Consider the following 18242-nt stretch of genomic DNA (forward strand, 5'->3'; position numbering starts at 1 on the left):
ATGGAGTTTTAAGTCTGGCCAGAATTACAGTTTATATCTTAATCTCACTTTTCTGTCAAATAAATAACATAAATGGTTCTCTAATGCCTTCACACACTTGTAAGGTAATTAGCTGGAGCAAGGTTGCTCCACAAATGAGAAAGAACATTTGGGAAACCAAAAGGATTGTCGGCCAAAAATATTCAGCACTAAAAAGCTGGGTCCTGTGTCCCACAAGCACAAAATGCATTTTACGGTCTCAAAGCAAAACTTTTCATTAGAATTAGAAGGCGTGGGGGGGGAAGCTTTCGGCTTTAAGAGAATTAATGGCTTACCTCTTCTGCTGTTCCATGTCCCTCAGATCCCGTAGGACAGAGTAGAACACATCACTGGATGACTACAAGAAAAAAATCATGCTAAAAATCACATTAGTAGTAACTCATGCCATTGAAGATCTTGCTCCGGTGAGCCTGTTCCCGGATCATTTATTGCACAGGGAAAGGTTGTCAAACTATTAGGACATCTGCCCATTTTCTCCCCTGGAAATCCTGCACTAAATAATCTGCTGACTTTCTGTTACCACAATTTATGGCAGTAAACCAAGCAAGAATCTCCTTGCCAACCAATAATATGAAAATGAAGAGCACCTTTTTCTCCACATGTCCTCTGTCCAGCAGCATAGCCTTATAATGAAATAGTGTCCATCTGCTTTCACAACGGTAGTCAATCAAAATTTTGTGTTGTGACTTTGTAAATTGTCTGATTCTTATTTTCCCTCATCAGTCGACAGACTTGACAGCCAAGTTCTACATTATTTATTTCCTGATTCCAGTAGGAATCCAGCCTCCTCAAATCTATGATCACTGTAATCTATAGATCACATGACATCTCATACTTTTCTGTGGTGAAATTTGGCACAAGCCTGATTGATTCTATACTGTCATTAGCATATGTTCTTGAAAATAAAGGTTTGTTGGAAAAAATATTTCGATTGGAAAAGCAATCTTTCTGATGTTGGAAAAGATAAAGTCTTTTTTTAAAAAAAATTAGCTTTGGGGTGTAATTTTTGTCACAGATGCCAAGAATTGTGTCCACCTCCACCTTCCCCCCCACTCCCCATATCCTCCTCTCACGGTTCAGGTATCTGGTAACTCTACTAAATAACGATTTTCTTCCTTCTGGAGCTTCCATCAAGAAAAAAGGAACTACTTTGTGATTTGTTTTGCAGCTTTTACTTCTAAAATATAGTATACAGATCTACAGCTGGTATAACATAAGCACAAAGACTACATTAAAGCTATTGGTCTCAAGGGGGAGGAATTCCCCCCAGGGTTCTGCAAGGACATTTCAATAGAATAGAGCTGGAAGGGACCTTGGAGGTCTTCTAGTCCATCCCCCTGCTCAAGCAGGAGAACCTATACCATCTCAGACAAGTGACTGTCTAGCCCAGAGGCCCCCAACCTTTTGAGCACCAGGGACTGGTTATTTGGTGGTGGTGGTGGTTGTATGTGCTGCCTGCATCCCACGGATGGGGCTTTGCTTGTTTGTGCGGCCCGGTTGCTGGCATGCTCCGGCCCAGAACCAGTCCACAAACTGGGGGTTGAGGTGGTCTAGCCTGGTCTAGCCTCTTTTTAAAAATCTCCAGTGATGGAGCGCCCACAATTTCTGGGGGCAAGCTGTTCTACTGCTTAATTGTCCTCACTGTCAGGAGGTTTCTTTTTAATTCCAGGTTGCTTCTCTCTTTGATCAGTTTCCAGGATTTGCTCCAAATCTTCACTCTCAGACAGCAATCCTAAAGACACAGCATGCACATTTTAAGAACAAGTTTCATATTGAACCAATCCAATTTCCTCGGCAAGCATGATCACTGCAATTGCCTTTGCGTAAAGTCCCATGAAGCCGTTTCCACAACTCTGCCTGGCTCCCTCCTTCTGAGCAAGACCTGCCTTGACTCCTCCCACTTTGATTCTCCATAGCGATGATTCAAGCAAACCCACTGGGCAACTGTATCATGATTGTTTGCCACCTAGAGCTAAGTAACTATATAAATTGTTGTTGTTAGTTGTGAACTCGTGTCCGACCCATCACGACCCCATGGACAGGCCTTCCTGTCCTCTACCATCTTCTGGAGTCCATTTAAGCTCACGCCTACTGCTTCAGTGACTCCATCCAGCCACCTCATTCATTCTCTGTCGTCCCCTTCTTCTCTTGCCCTCAACCTTTCCCAGCATTAGGCTCTTCTCCAGTGAGTCTCTCTCTCTCTCTCTCTCTCTCTCTCTCTCTCTCTCTCTCTCTCTTTATATATATATATATATATATATATATATATATATATATATATATATATATATATATATACACACATACACACATACACATACACACACACACACACACACACACTATATAATATAGTTTAGTATATATATATATATATATATATATATATATATATATATATATAAATAAGCTACTGTATATATAATATAAATAAACTATATAAATAAAACTATATAAACAAACGAACAATAAAATCTTCTCAGAGGGGAAACTTCCAGTTTTTTCTTTCTCTGCCGCCACCATTCAGAATCCATTGCGCAAACAGACATGCTGCAGCCACCCGGCTACTCGGTGGTTTTAGAAAATAGGTTCTCCTTGTGCCTTGTATCATTTATCTCTTGCGCATGGTAGTACTTCTGTCAGCAGAGGGAGCTGCCCCCTTTTCTTCTTTGCCACACTATGAAGCTGAGAGCTTTTATAGTACATACAGTACTTGCTTCCAAAGTACATATTTTATTTCCGTTCTATCCTGTTCCCCCATACAAGTTAAACTATGATCAGGAGTTAAACAAGTTAAACTATGATCAGGAGTTCACAGTTCTTGCAGGAAGGACAATCCAGGCTTTGGTTTTTATTTGTCCTACATCCTGACATTTAACCTTTTAGCCATTCCTAGCTTGTTCCAGTCAATTGCAACAGTTGTCCAGATAGTCCTCTACTTACGACCACAATTGAACCCAAAATCTCTGTTGCTAAGTGAGACATTTGTTAAGTCAGTTTTGCCCCATTTTACGACTTTTCTTGCCAAGTGAATCGCTGCAGGTGTTTAATTAGTAACACCGTTGTTAAGTGAATCCGGCTTCCCCACTGACTTTGCTTGTCGGAAGGTTGCAAAAGAGGATTACATGATCCTGGGACACAGCAACGGTCGTAAGTATGAGTCAGTTGCCAAGCATCTAAGTTTTGATCATATGACCATGGGGATGCTGCAACAGTCATAAGTGTGAATAATGGTCATAAGTCACTTTTTCAGTGCTGTTGTAACTTTGAACAGTCACTAAACAAACTGTTGTAAGTTGAGGACTACCTTTATTGCATCCATAATAACGGTAGCAAAAAATAGGTTCTCTTCCTCCCCAGTTTACTGTCATCTTCTCATAGCCAAATGCAGTAGCATTTCCTTTCTTAATCCCAGTGCTGGTCCAATGTTCTATAATTTTATATTGCTCATAATGGCTTATAATGATAGAGATTATGGGTTGAAAAAAATCCCTGTGATTGAGTCCCTTTATTGAAAAATGAAGGTGCACACAGACCCTAATGAGATAAGTCTTTCAAATGAATTAACATCAGAAATATTGTTTATCATATGCCAAACTCTTTCTGTCCCCATGTAGACCAACAGCAACACTATAAACCAGGGGTCTTCAAACTTGGCCTTTTTATGATTTGTGGACTTCAACTCCCAGAATTCCTCAGGCAGTGTGCCTGGCTGAGGAATTCTGGGAGTTGAAGTCCACAAGTCATAAAAGGACCAAGTTTGAAGATCCCTGCTATAAACTTTCCAAAAACCTGAATTGTTAAAAGGTGTAAACTAAGTCTGCCATTGTCCCCAATGTGCTTTTGGCAGACTTAAATGTCTTTGGAGATTCTCAGTCATGGCTGACTCAAAGGTGCTTTTTTTCCCCAAAGGCAACTGGACTTTCTTTTTCCTTGAAGATGTTTTGCTTCTCATTCAAGAAGCTTCTTAGTTCAGAGCTGAAGAAGCTTCTTGGATGAGAAGTGAAACGTTGTCAAGAAAAACAAAGACAGTCCAGTTCCCTTTTGCAAAACAAAAAAAGCACCTTGAGTCAGCCATGGCTCGGATGATTGAGAATCTCCGTAGACATTAAGTCTGCCATTATAAAGAATCATAGTGGTAAAATCAGTTTCTGTTGAGATTTTAAAGTTTGAACCAGTGCTGTAAGTAAGAAGGCCTAGAGACACATGGCATGGAAATGCAGTTCAAATCATTTTTAAGCAGGAAACGAAATACAATATCATTAGCTACGTGTGTTATCAAAGTTAGATTGTCCACAAACATGCTTGAGGCTAGAAGAGAGGATATTCAGCAAAGTTTCCACAAAATCCAACAGTTTCCAAGAGGGAAACGAAAAAGAAAAAAGCCAGAAATAACCGTGAAGAAATAACGTCACTTAATTTTCATAGAGAGGGTGTGTATCTAGTATCTATTACAGAGACATTTTTTTTCTACGATTCATTCGTCACATAGGTATCTGTTTCTAGCACATCATCTTTCTTTTAGGTTAGGAAAAGTAATCAATATGGAATCCTCAATAAAATGATGTCTAACCACCCTGCAAAATTAGAAAATGCTTCTTACATACAGAGTAAAGCTGAGGCATGAGCTGGCTGCAGATTTGCTAAACAGAGTGCCTGTTTTCTAATACACTTTAGACAAATGGGTATATTTTCATCTAAACAATTTGTATGTACAGTATTTAAGCAGCTAATCCATTCAGACAGTTGTTCCATTCATGGTTATTCTCAGGGCTTTTTTTTTCTCATAGAACGCTCAGAACGGAGTTCCGGCACCTTTTTGGGATGGAACCTTGTAGGGTAGGCAAGGCGGGTTGCATGACATGTGTGAGTTCCAGCACCTTTTTCTTTTACAAAAAAAGCACTGGTTATTCTAAAGTGGGGGTTCAATTGTTTCATAGTCATTTACATGGGTACCACACTGTATTTCAAAAGTCTAGTTAAAACATTCAGTATTCAGTTCTATCGGTTGTCAACAAGAGTTAATATAAATTCTTTGCAGAATTGATAGACACTAGTAAACACACAATTTTTAGCTCAGTTTGTAAAACTGTCCCTGACTTTTCACACTAGCTCTCAGTTACTATACAGATAGTGTTACAATGGCAATTGGGACAGAATTTCCATCACTAAGCAAAGTGGTCATAATGCACCATGTCACATGGCTGCATTGCTTAGTGATAGCAATCTCTGCAGTCCTTGCAACTTGCCACCATAACCCCAGGACTGCGCAGATCATTAAGCAGGAAGAGGCAGGAGTCCCAGGCAAGCAGGATGTGGAATGGCACAATTTGTCACAGCCAATTCATTGCAGCCAACTTGCCACAACCAACTCACCATAACCAACTTGCCAAGGGACAACTCACCATCAGACACTTTAGACAAATGGGTATATTGTCATCTAAACAATTTGTATGTACAGTATTTAAGCAGCTAATCCATCCAGACAGTTGTTCCATTAATGGTTACTCAACTTACCATGACTAACTTGTCATGGGATAACTCATCATTGGACAATTCAACAATTAAATTTAATTATTTAAAATAATTATTTTTTTTAATTTTTGTCATTCACATTTCATTCTTTTGCATCCTTTCTTTAATGATTCTATTCCACTATTTCTTTGATATTGGTGTAACTCTTGTCCCACAGAAAGTTGTCCCACAGTGAGTTGGCTGCGGCAACTTGGTTGAAGCAAGTTAGCCATGGCAAGGTGGCCGTAGTGAGTTGGCCATGATGAGTTGGCTGCAGCGGATTGTCATATAGACCCACAAGTGCTACACAGCACCTGAAAAAATGGCAGAAGTGGGAGTGACCTCTGATCAGCTTCTTCATTTACTTTGTTTATGGAAGCTGGTTATGTCAGAAATCGCAATCATGTGACCACAGCTCACTGCAGCATCATAATTTGCGCTGAGCAGTGAGCACCCATTTTCCATCACATGTCTATGGGGATGCTGTGATAGCTGGAATTCTTAGTACCAGTCATAAGTCTCACTCATTCACTCCAGCCATAACTTTGAATGGTCCCTGAACAAATGGTTGTAACCTGAGGACTACCTGTGGAATACAAGCACTGTGCCCAAGACACTCTCTTCACTGCATGGATTAAAGAGATCGCCAATGTTATTTGCTCTTTTATTTACCTTATATGATTAAGTTGATCATGAAAGGAGGCAATGTTTAAACAATATAATTTAATTTACTAAGAAAAAGATTATTTGGGGAGCAAGTTGTTTGCTACTAAAATGCATTTTTAAAAGGCCTAATTTATAATCCATCTAGTAATGGAGAAGTCCTCCGGGAGAAGGGCGGTATATAAAACAAATAAATAAATAAATAAATAAATAATGTGACTTTCTAAATGTTTGAAAATTCAGTCGAAGAGTGAGATATATGTAAATGGTAAGCTGGGATGCTCATCAGGAAGACAAGCTTCAAAAAATGAAAAAGCAACTGTACAAATAAAGGGCATTAGCCCAATTCATTCAAAAGAAAACTAGAATCTCATGAGAATATCTGGAGACTTCAAAGCCCAGCCATCACCAGAGATCAGGAAGTTCAACCAATCGCCTTCAGAACTCTTCTTTAAATTACAGAAAATACATGCAAGGTGATCAAATAGTCGCATTTCTCACAAAAAAGAACATGAAAAATAGAGACAGACATTCAGAACTCCAAAAACAGAACACAGCAGCTTCTTGTAATATAATCTGATATTTAGGAAGGGTCACTTTGGAATCCACATCATAGCAAAGCAGCCTGTTTTTGAAAAATTTCAATCTTGCATGGGAACAAATCTCTTTCTAGCCTTTGCCTGTTAAATGAACTATTTCCATCACAAAGAAAGGAACGTAAGCTACTATATTATCCTTCCCTTCACATTTCAAAAACCTGTGAGTGCCAAGAAGAGGGTTGTTATTCTTATTCTCCACCTGCTTAAAAGTGTGCGTCCTGTAGTTCAAAAATAGGCATAGTCAGTGTGTGAAAAAAATGCCTTTTTGTCCTCTGAATCATTAACAATTTTCACTTATTTCAGAGCTAAATGCAGTTGCCAGGAGAATGCATGCCATAGTACTGCAGCAACCTGAGAGATTGACTTCTGCATACCAGAAAGATGAACCTCTTCTTCAGATTTAATGACTGAGTTCATGATAGAAAAAAGCAGTCTCTTAGATTAAGCTCTTTTAGAATTTAAGCGCAAAAACAATACCTGACTTGTAACTCTTGGCACATATAGTTCATCTGATCCCTGTATCACACACACATTATAATAGGGTAGCCATTGCATTTTACATCAGCTGCAACATGCAGAACTTTTTCCAAAAGTAGCTCTGAAGCATATACACCCATAAGCAAGATGGGATGTAACCAAAACTTAGACAGTGGCTTCAGGGCAGCCAAAGCTAGCATTCTAACCAATATTTTGGAAAGAGCATTCAGTAGTGGGGTCCAGTGAATTCAGTGTCATCTGAGAATCAAGGAATACACCCAGGCAGCAGATTTGTTATTTCAGGGGAAATGTGGATTTTTATGAAAGAGGCTGAAACTTATTTCCTACATCCAATTGTCTATTCATCAAGAGAACCTCCATTTTGCTTGGGCTTAATTTCAGCTTCTTTTCCTTCATCCAGGCCATTATTGAACTTAAGCAACCTTCAAGATTACTGTACTGATTGCACTCTTCTAAATAAATAAAGAATAACTTGCTCAATATATATATGGAAAACTTCAAATTGCTACCCTGAAGGCATCATTCTGGAATTATGGATGGAGGAATTAAAAGGGGCCAGAAGAGTTAGTATTGTTACATCTAAGTTCCAGGATAAGTCTCTATTGAGATAGTAGATAGTTAAATAGTTTTGTAGTCCCCTCTCCTCCTAGGTGAAAGCAATTCAGTCCCAATACATAATATTAATTCAGGGGATTACAGGCCCCTAGGATTGCAATCATCCACCTTTCCTATAAATTGAATGAGGCTAACATATACAGTTGTATTTCCTGTGATTCAAGTACTTAAATACTTCAAGTATTTATCACTACTTTCTATAGACTGGAGGGAAGAATTAAGGTATCCCACCATAAGGACTATTGATCACTTCCCATTTGCAATTTAGAAATTTTCATTTGCAATTTAGAAAGCACAAGGTGCAAGTAGGCAGGTAATAATCCTCATCTCTCCACACACATTGTCTACAAACTGAAAACAGTTCAAAATAGTAGACAAAGAATTAATGAAGCTACATCCCTACGATTTGCGCAATACTGAATTAAAAGTCAAACTTAATCTAGTCAAGTTTCTCTGCAAAGAATGGTTTATGATGAGCCACCCATTGTTAATGCCTCCTTAAGTAACACCAGCTGCCTGCAATTAGTGCAGGTTCGCATCCCACCAGGCTCAAGGTTGACTCAGCCTTCCATCCTTCCGAAGTAGGTAAAATGAGGACCCAGATGGTTGGGGGCAATTAAGCTGACTTTGTAATAATGCCGCTTGGGGGTGTATGTGAAAGCCCTAATAAGCAGGCATATACATAGAATGAAGGCTACTGCTAAGCTTGTAAGCCACCCTGAGTCTTTGGAGAAGGGCGGGATATAAATGGAATTAAAATTAAAAAAAAATCTTGGTGAAGGAGATGCCTCACCATATACAAGAATGGTGGCTGTTCGGCGTGGATGCATTGATGTCAGAGAAATAAGCACTCTTTTCTATTATCAATGCTCTGAAGTAGGTCTCCAGATGAGCGTTCAATTGGGCTCACTCTGATCTATCCTGACAATTTCTCCATTTTGTTTCACTGGATGCCCTGACTGCTTCATTACTCTCAGCTTCCATAATAAACCAAGGGACCAATTGTGAAGAAAGAAATGTTTGGAAGTTATAGTGTAAATGGATCACCTCCATTATTCTACAAATCAACCAGGGTCTTGAGAGTGAGAGCATTTTAACCAGCCTTCTACACCTGTAAAAGTTTGTTATAGCCACCAATCTAAAATGTACCATGGAATGATGCATAGTAATTGATTTTCTCAAATATGTTATTCTCCAAGACCTGCCTAAGGTAGTCCCAGAGAGGCAATCTTCTTTGAAATTACTCCTTGGTTATGATGCAGCCTCATAACAGCTTTGCTCTTGAACACCAGGCCCTGGGATGTAGTGCAGTTTTCAGCAAATGACTTCTGTTGGGTGTAGGCAGTCGAAGATCTTATCTTACGACGAAGCTGTTTCTCTAGATAGCGAAGCATATTTAGGTGGTGGGAATACTGTTCTTTTTCTCTGTAACTACCAATAGCTGGACTTAATGGGATAAGCAACAACAGCTTTCCCTGTTGTTTTTTTCCTCATTTTGCTTTTAGAATTCTTTATAGGCCAAGTGTGATTGGACACACAAGGAAATTGTCTCTGGTGCATAAGCTCTCAGTGCACATACAAGCAACAAGTGATAAATCATGATCATAGTCATCATAAAAAATACATTCATCATAAATCATAAGATACAACACTTAGTGATAGTCATAGGATGCTAAATAAACAAACAACATAAATCATACTAGGATACTAAATAAAGCAATTGATATAAACCATAAGATACAAACAACGTTATGGTCATAAGAAGATATGGAGATAGGTAATAGGAAAGATGAGAAGAATAATAGTAATACAGCCCTACTAGGTAGTTTGACAGTGTTGTGGGAATTAGTTGTTTAGCAGAGTGATGGCATGGGGAAAAATTGTCCTTGTGTCTGGTGTGCAATGCCCTATAGTGTCATCATGAAGGAAGAAGTTGAAAGAAGTTTATGTCCAGGACGTCAGGGGTCTGTAGATATTTTCCCAGCCCTCTTTTTGGCTCACGCAGTATACAGGTCCTCAATAGAAGGCAGGCTGGTTGCAATTGTTTTTTCTGCAGTCCTAACTATCCACTGAAGCCTGTATCTGTCTTGTTTGATTGCGGTGCAAAACCAGACAGTTATAGAGGTCTAACTGACAGACTCAATAATTCCTTTGTATTCCTTTAATAAGAAGGTCAATTTAATTAATTCCTTTACTAAAAAGGTCGTTTTTCCTCTGTCTTTTCCCCAAATGTCTTCTAGCAACTAAGTGTAGCTTGTTCTAGAATACAAGCTTTCCTGTTATAATTAAGCAGGAGCAATTTCTCCAGGCTATAAATTACAAGAGCTTAGAGTCCAGGTTGTGTGATAAAATGGCTGTGACTTAGTTGGCTCACCCCAAGGATGTAACTGAGAAGAGGTGAGAGAAGTATTTTAAATGTTGCTATAATTCCAGAGTTACTCCCATTTGCAGGTAGTCCTTGAATTACAACAGTTTGTTTAATGACCCTTCAAATTTACAACGGCACTGAAAAAAGTGACCTAGGACCATTTTTCACACTTACGACCATTGCAGCATGCCCATGGGTCACGTGGGTCACGTGATCAAAATTGGCAGCTGTCTCATATTTATGATGGTTGCAGTATCCTTGGGGGGGGGGCAACGATATGCGTTCACCTTTTGCAACTTTCTGACAAACAAAGTCAATGGGAAGCCAGATTCACTTAACAACCATGTCACTAACTTAAAAACCTAAGTGATTCACTTAACAACTTTGGCAGGAAAAGTTGTAAAATGGAGCAAATTTCACTTAACAACTGTCTCACCTAGCAACAGAAATTTTAGGCTCAATTGTGATCGTAAGCAATCTTTTCAGACATCAAACACGATCTTTTTAAAACAAATTTTATTGAATATACAATTAAAAACAAAAGTGGACATGTTACAACTTCCCTTGCTTCAACATTGCTATTAGTATTACCTTATATAAAGAAAAAGAAAAAACGAAACGAAAAAAGAAAAAGAAAAAAGTTACACTGTAACACTATTATTGTACCTGATTTTGTGGGTAGATGTTTTTGTTCTGAAATCTTGAGAAACAGTCTATTATTTAATGTCTGTACAATGAACATGTGTAATGAACACATGTGATTAATGTACATGTGTATGTACATGTGTAGTTCCACCCATTTGTGCAGATCCTGAAAAGCTAGTTGTAAGTCAGTTTTCCCCTACTAGTTTAAGTTCCTTAGGAGTAACTGGCCTTGGAATATAGGGTTCCTAGGCCATCTGGGGCTTCAAGGTCAGTCCTTCAAGGTAGTCCTAAACAAGGGGTCCCAAAGGTGCTTTTTACAAAAAGCAATTGGACTTTCTTTGAAAACATTTTGCTTCTTGGATGAGAAACAAAACTTTATCAAAGAAAAAAACCCCAAGAAAGTCCAATTGCCTTTTGGAAAAAGCATCTTTGGGACAACCATGACTTGGATGATTGAGAATCTCCACAGACATTTAACCAAAGGGTTAAAATTATGGTTGCTAAAACTACTTTTATTAAAGATTCCAGTGACAGAATCTATATATACTTCTCATCTCCCTGCCTTTATTTTCAAGAAAGCTAAATAGGGCCAAGTCTGAAACTCTTTCTCAAATTATATTCTTGCTTTGGACTTAAATTTCTCTTAGCTGATCATTGTCTTCAAGACTCTTTTCCTATTCTTCAAGGTTACTCTCACAGTCTATGACATTTATCTGCAGAGGAAAAATGGAGGCATTTGCTAGTTTCACTTGAAATGTTTCCCATTCATTACTCCAGTTTAGATGTTCTCACTGCAAGAAAGCTCAATGGCCCCATCTTGCCACATGGGGTTTCTTGAATAACGCTGGAGATAAAAGGAAGCATTGAAAAAGCTATAAATGGCTGCTCAAACTATTCATGAACTGGAATGGCATTCCCACAAAATTCTCATGTTAGAAACATCACATATTTTGCTTATTTTATGCATTCACATAGATATATATACACACACACAAGCGTGCACAGAAACACACACATGTGAGCTTACCTCTAGTATGTGTATAATGTAGGTAGGATAGAGAAGCAAGAGGCCGGTGATCCCTACTCCCTGACAATACTGGCGTTGCAAATTCAGAAATAGTTGTTCCCAGTACTCTGAGGAGAAATGAGGCAAGCACAAATTGCTTCACAAAATAATGGGTCTGTCTGGCGATTCTATAGCATTATAGACCTCTATCCCCCTTATCCAAATAAAACTCAGTGTTTACTTTTAAAAACAGCAAGGGGGAGGAGGGTACATAAACACAAGTAGAGCAGCAAAAAAGATCAAGAAACAGAAATTGCTGCACTTTTAAAGACAGCTGATATCTGGTCATTAGCTGGTTAATTTAGGCCACACTTTAGTCTGGTGGTTGAGGTGCCAAGCTAAAAACTAGGAGACTATGAGTTCTAGTCCCACCTTAGCCATGAACTCCAGCAAGGTGACCTTGGGCTAGTCACTCTCCCTCAGCCCAACCTACCTCACAGGGTTGTTGTGGAGAAAATAGGAAGGGGGAGGATTAGCTATACTTGCCATCCCCAGTTATTTATAAAAATAATAAAGGTGAGATATAACTACACAAAACAAGGTCTGAGCTAGGCTGCAACATTCTGCAGGGAGAACAAAAAATACTCCTGGTGCTATTTGTTGGAAGCTTCCTCTGCCCTAGACGGCCCTGCATTCATCCAGAGTTTGGATGAGTTTTGTGTATTGGAAGGACCGTTCAAGCCAGCTGTTGTCTTTCAGAAGCTCAGAATGTATTTATTAAACCAACCCATTCCATTCTAAAACTTTCTGACAATGATGTCAAAATGTTCTTGAAAAGAACAGTAGGGAGAATTTTTTACTTACCGGCCAAATACCTTTTATCAGCCAGGTCTGGTGAAATCTTAGCCAGAAAGATCAGCCTGTGGAGGAGGGATTTCTAAAGGCACACAGAGAAAAAAGGTATCTTTTTTTTCCAAAAAAAACCACAACATTGTTGACAGAATATATCAATCAAACTGAATCTTTATTACATAAGACCAGCAAAAGAAAGATGGGTTATAAAGAACTGAAAAGCATAAAAGATAAATCAGAATAAAAAAATACATATCAAAACGTAAGAAATATGAAAACAACACTCTAAAAGGAATTTTTAAAAGAATCTAAAAGCAGGAATAGCAGCAATGGATGGGTGTAAAAATGTGTGGCAAACTAAATCCATAACAATACAAATCACTCTAAAATAACAAGCTAGGTGCTCATTAAAACAGGTTTATGGCTCAAGTTGTTTCTGATGGATTTTAAGCACTGCTGTGCACAACCTGGCAACACTGTATGTTATAGCAGGGTTGATGTCTGAAAACAGCAGGGGAGTGTAAAATTGTCCTGTGCACCCTGAATATTTATGCAATAATGGTGAGATGAGACCACTATAAATGTCTGTATACTACAAACACTAGAGAAGTACACATTCTGTTGTCTCTGCTTGTCCAGAGACACAGGGGCATTGTCTCTCCCCTCCCCCCCACCCTTCCTTCAAGAACAGCTGAGGAGAGGGCATGACTTGTGCCAGAGTAAAAGCCTTTAAATTGTTTAGGCATTTCAAAGCTAGTTAACTATGCCATTGGGGAGGCAGGGTGATTGGTGGGTTCACTGGCAATAAAGGTTGGGAACCTAGTTAGGTCTAATTGCTGTTCTGTGTCTGCTACATGCTGTTTAAAGAGTGTTTTCACTTGATTGTATCCCATGCTGAATAGAAGACCTGGGGAAGAGCCTAAGGATGAAAATGTAGTTGTCACTATCTTTTTTTTAATGTGGACTGGGGAGAGGATAGCCGGTAGTTGAGTTTGTGAAGTGTAGTGGGTTAACACACACAAGACAACGCCAGGCAGTGAATTCAGCTCTTTATTTGTAGAGAAGAACCAGCAACAGAATGGGCTGCCTGTGCCCTTTATATACTCTGGCTGTTGAGCTGACAGCCAATCAATTTAACTAGGCTTTCCCGCCGAAAACTGAGCCACGCCTAGCGGCAGTTATGTACAACCCCTTCTAGCTGTCATCTGTTAAGCTATTGCTTAATACAATACACATTCCAATACACAGCACCCCTTCCCTCTTAAGAATGAACAATACAACAATATAATACAACTATATATACATCTTTTCTGGACAATATGTTGGTTCTTATAGTTGCACATACAGTAATCTTTGAGGTAAGCCGGTGGCCTGTGATTCCTAGCAGATCTTCTCAGAGGCTCGCCCCTGTCCTTAGCCGATGAGTCAGTGGGTGCCTTTGCTCTGTCCTCACCCATTGTACCACCCCCCGTTTCCCAGCTCATTGTGAGCTCCCTGTGTCTGTTGTTGCCCAGGTTGAACAGTACTTTCTGGCCATAGATCCAGTTCCCCCCTTGCGTTCGGCTGGTGATCATATGGAATCGTGGGTGGTACTGACAAGTGTCCCTCATGTTGGTTGCTGGCTGGCAGTCTTTCAGGAACTCATGACCTGATCTGATCAATGTGTCTTCTTATTTGTCGATCCCCCTCCACCCTTATAATGTAAGACAATGGCCTCGTTCTGTCAACCACCACCCCCGGAATCCATACATGTCCAGGCCCATAGTTCCTTGCCCATACCAAGGCGCCTGTGTGTTGTTCCCTAGGGGGGTTGGATCGATCCCACTCCGCAGCCACTCTGTCGGGGTGCAGTCTGTCTAGCTCGGTGATAAGCCTTCTGCCCCAATGAAGTTCCACTGGGCTCTTTCCGGTAGCCGTGCATGGTGTGGTGTGTTGGTTAAGTAGGAATTGGGCTAACCTTTGGTGCCAGTCGCCACTGATAATTCATTTTAATGCGTCTTTGGTTGTGCGCACCATGCGTTCTGCCAATCCGTTGGTGGCCGGGTGGAAGGGTGCTGATGTAATGTGTCTAATTGCGTAGCTCCTCGTGAAAGCCTGGAATTCAGCGGAGGTGAATTGAGAGCCATTATCCGATACTAACACATCCGGGAGGCCATGTGTGGCAAAAAGTCCCCTGAGCGCTTGGAATGGCTATCTACGACCACTAAAAACAACTGTCCCTGGAATGGCCCTGCATAGTCAATGTGGACGTGGGACCATGGGTTGTGTGTGGCCTCCTACTTGTGAACGGGCACATGTGGCATCTCAGGTCTGGACCTTTGACACACATAGCACCCTTTTACTTGCTCCTCTATGGCCTTATCTAGGGCTGGCCACCACAGGTAGCTTCTGGCTAGTGTCTTCATCCTTACTATTCCTGGATGCCCCTCATATAGAGACTGGATGACTCTGTTCCTTAGCTTTTCTGGAATTACCACTCGACTGCCCCACAATAGGCAACCCTTGTGCATGGACATCTCATGCCTGCGAATAAAATACACCTGGAATTCTGGCCCCAGGTTTTTCTCCTGCCACCCAGTTGCTACCCATGTTAAAACTCTGCTCAGGATCTTGTCTGCCACTGTCTCAGCAGCGATATCCTTTGCCTTGAGTGGGCATTCTGTCAGGTCCTGAATGGTCAGTAGTTGAGCTGCCGGTGCTGGATCCGGATCTGCTTGCGTTAGTGGCAACCTACTTAGTCCATCAGCGTGACCCATCTTCTTCCCTGGCCTGTACACCAGTTTACAGTTATAGGCCGATAGGAAAATGGACCACCTGAGCATTCTTGGGGATAAGATCTGGGAAGTTTGCCTATCTGATGTGAACAACCCCAGTAGTGGCTTGTGATCTGTGAATATTGTGAATTCTCGGCCATAGAGGTAATCATGAAACTTTTTAACCCCAGCCACTATTGCCAAGGCCTCTTTATCAATTTGAGCATAATTCCTTTCAGTCCCTGACAGTGTCCTGGAGTAGTAGGCAATGGGTCTTTGGACCCCATCCCCTTCCAAATGACTCAGAACTGCCCCCACTCCATATGGAGAAGCATCACATGCTATGCAAATGGGCTTAGATTCTATAAAGTGAGTCACAGTTGAATCGCTGGACAACAGTTTCTTTAAACTCCTGAAACTATTTTCATATATAGGGGTCCAGTTCCACACTGCCTGCTTATCCAGCAACCTGTGAAGGGGCTCAGCAATAGCTGCTTTATTTGGGAGGAATGAATGATAGAAATTTAGTAGCCCCAGGAATGCTTGCAGTTCTGTCTTATTCTTGGGGGTGGGGGCCATCTTGATGGCCCTTACCTTGGACTCTGCAGGATGGATTCCCCTGGCATCAATTCTGAAACCCAGGAATTCAGTGGTCTTTACGCCAATGCTGCATTTGTCTTTCTTTAACTTAAACCCTGCAGCACGAAATCTTCCTAACACTTGTCAACAATCGGTCAGCCAATACTTCTTCCGTGTTCCCTGTGATGAGTACATCATCAAAGTATGGACATACTCCTGGAATCCCTTTCAGAGTCCTCTCCATCACCTCCTGAAAAATTCCTGGAGCCACAGTCCCTCCGAACTGTAAACGGTTAACTTTATATGCTTCATGATGCGTTACAATAGTTTGTGTGTCGGCCGTCTCCCTGGTAACCGGGAGCTGCTGGTACACCTTTGCAAGATCTAATTTAGTGAAAATGGTGCCGCCTTGTGGGGAAGTGAGGACATGGCTGACCGTTGGGACCGGGTAAACATGCGGATTGAGTGCTCGATTGATCGTGCACTTGTAATCCGCGCAAATCCTAACCTCTCCATTTGATTTGATGGGGGTGACTATTGGGGTTTCCCACTCACCCCCTTCTACAGCCTCTAACACCCTTTGTTCCACTAGTTTGTCCAGTTCACTCTCAATTTTATGCTTGAGAGTGAAGGGAACTCTTCGGGACTTAATTCTAATGGGTGGTACCTTAGGGTTTAACTTAAACGAAATGGGGGCCCCCGTGTATTTGCCCAGTTGATCATTGAACACGTCTGCAAACTTTTTGCAGACAGTTTCGATGCTCTTGGCCTGGGTGTTGTGGATCCCTCCAATCACGATACCCAAGGCCTTGAACCAATCTAACCCCACTAAATTAGTCCTTCGGCCTTCAACCACGAGGACATCCAAACGCCCCTGGAACCCCTTGAATCCCATGGACAATGTGGCTTCCCCCTTAATTTTAATTGGAGTGTTTTGGAAATCTGCTAATTTGATATCGGAAGGCCTCAACTTGACCCACTGCTGACTCCAGTTGCACACATGTTCAAAAGTCTCATTGGAAATTACTGAGACCGCTGAACCGGAGTACAGTTCCATCTTGCAGGGAATCCCCTGCAAACAGATATCCAATCTGATTTTGCGGGTGAGTGGCTGGTGAACCCTGGTGTTAAATATTTTGAAATTGCCAATGGACGACTGCTGGGGCCCCCAGGTACCTGTTAGATCTTCATCCTCGGACTGGATCTCATGCAGGCCATCTCTGGGGCGATTTTGGCAGACTGCTGCGATGTGGCCTGTTTTTCCACAGGCCTGACATTTGGCCGTATGGAATTTGCAGGCTGCTCTGGTGTGATTTCCCCCGCAACCTGCACACTTGGGGTGGGTCGTGCCGCATCCATAGCAGGTGCATTTGTGTTGTGTCGTTGGTGTTGTTGGTTTCTTCTGGGTCCTTTTGCTGTTGTTGTGCCCTTGCTGTTGTTGTGGCATCTGGTCTTGGTGAACCAAGTAGATGTCGGTTGTCTCGTCCCAATGTCCGCTTCCGTCATACATAGTGTTTGCTCGGTGCATGGCCCCTCCAGTAGTGCTGGGTCTAGGGTCACTCTGCTCTGTGCCATCATCCAAGTCTCTGGCCAAAACCTCATCCTGGACCTCCTGGAAGGTCAGGTTCAGCTTGACGCAAAGTTTCTGCCGCAACCGCTTGTCCCAGAGGCCAAAAATGACCTGGTCGCGAAGCCTCTCATCTAAATTCATGAATTTACAGAGGCAAGCAGCTTGTGGCACCCCCGCAATAAAATCTGCCGCTGATTCGCCCAGCCGCTGATCCCTTTTTTCAAAATGGAATCACCAGGTCAGCTCAGACATTCTTCTGTTGAAATGCCTGTTCAGTTTTTCCACGAGGTCGTTGTACATAACGGCTCCAATGGCTGTTGGTGCGCACAGTCCCACGGCCAGATCGTGAACGGCTGGGCTGCTTGTGCACATTAGAGCCACTACCTTCATACTGTCCTCTGTGATTCTGTTCACCCGTAGGTAGAACTCGACTTGACTCAGGTGTGATTCCCACCGCTCTGGACACCTTGGGTCAAATGGCTGGATCTGGCCGAACTGTGCCATGTTGCGTCTGGTCCTGCAGATCCTGCTTTGGATAGCC

General features: G+C 41.4%; 1 protein-coding gene across 1 annotated transcript in view; it reads right to left on the reverse strand.

Moving 5' to 3' along the window:
- LOC308662874 (testis-expressed protein 47-like) overlaps positions 1 to 18242 on the reverse strand; it is a gene marked incomplete at both ends in the record, with an annotated part of 35320 nt that overhangs the window by 7766 nt on the left and 9312 nt on the right. The window contains 3 exons of the mRNA XM_081319017.1: positions 315 to 376; positions 11969 to 12075; positions 12812 to 12884. Of these exons, the coding sequence (XP_081175143.1) occupies positions 315 to 376; positions 11969 to 12075; positions 12812 to 12884 (242 nt within the window). The remainder of the gene's footprint in view (positions 1 to 314; positions 377 to 11968; positions 12076 to 12811; positions 12885 to 18242) is intronic.

Source organism: Vipera berus (genome assembly GCF_964194415.1).
Source record: "Vipera berus genome assembly, chromosome: 2".
NCBI lineage: Eukaryota > Metazoa > Chordata > Lepidosauria > Squamata > Viperidae > Vipera > Vipera berus.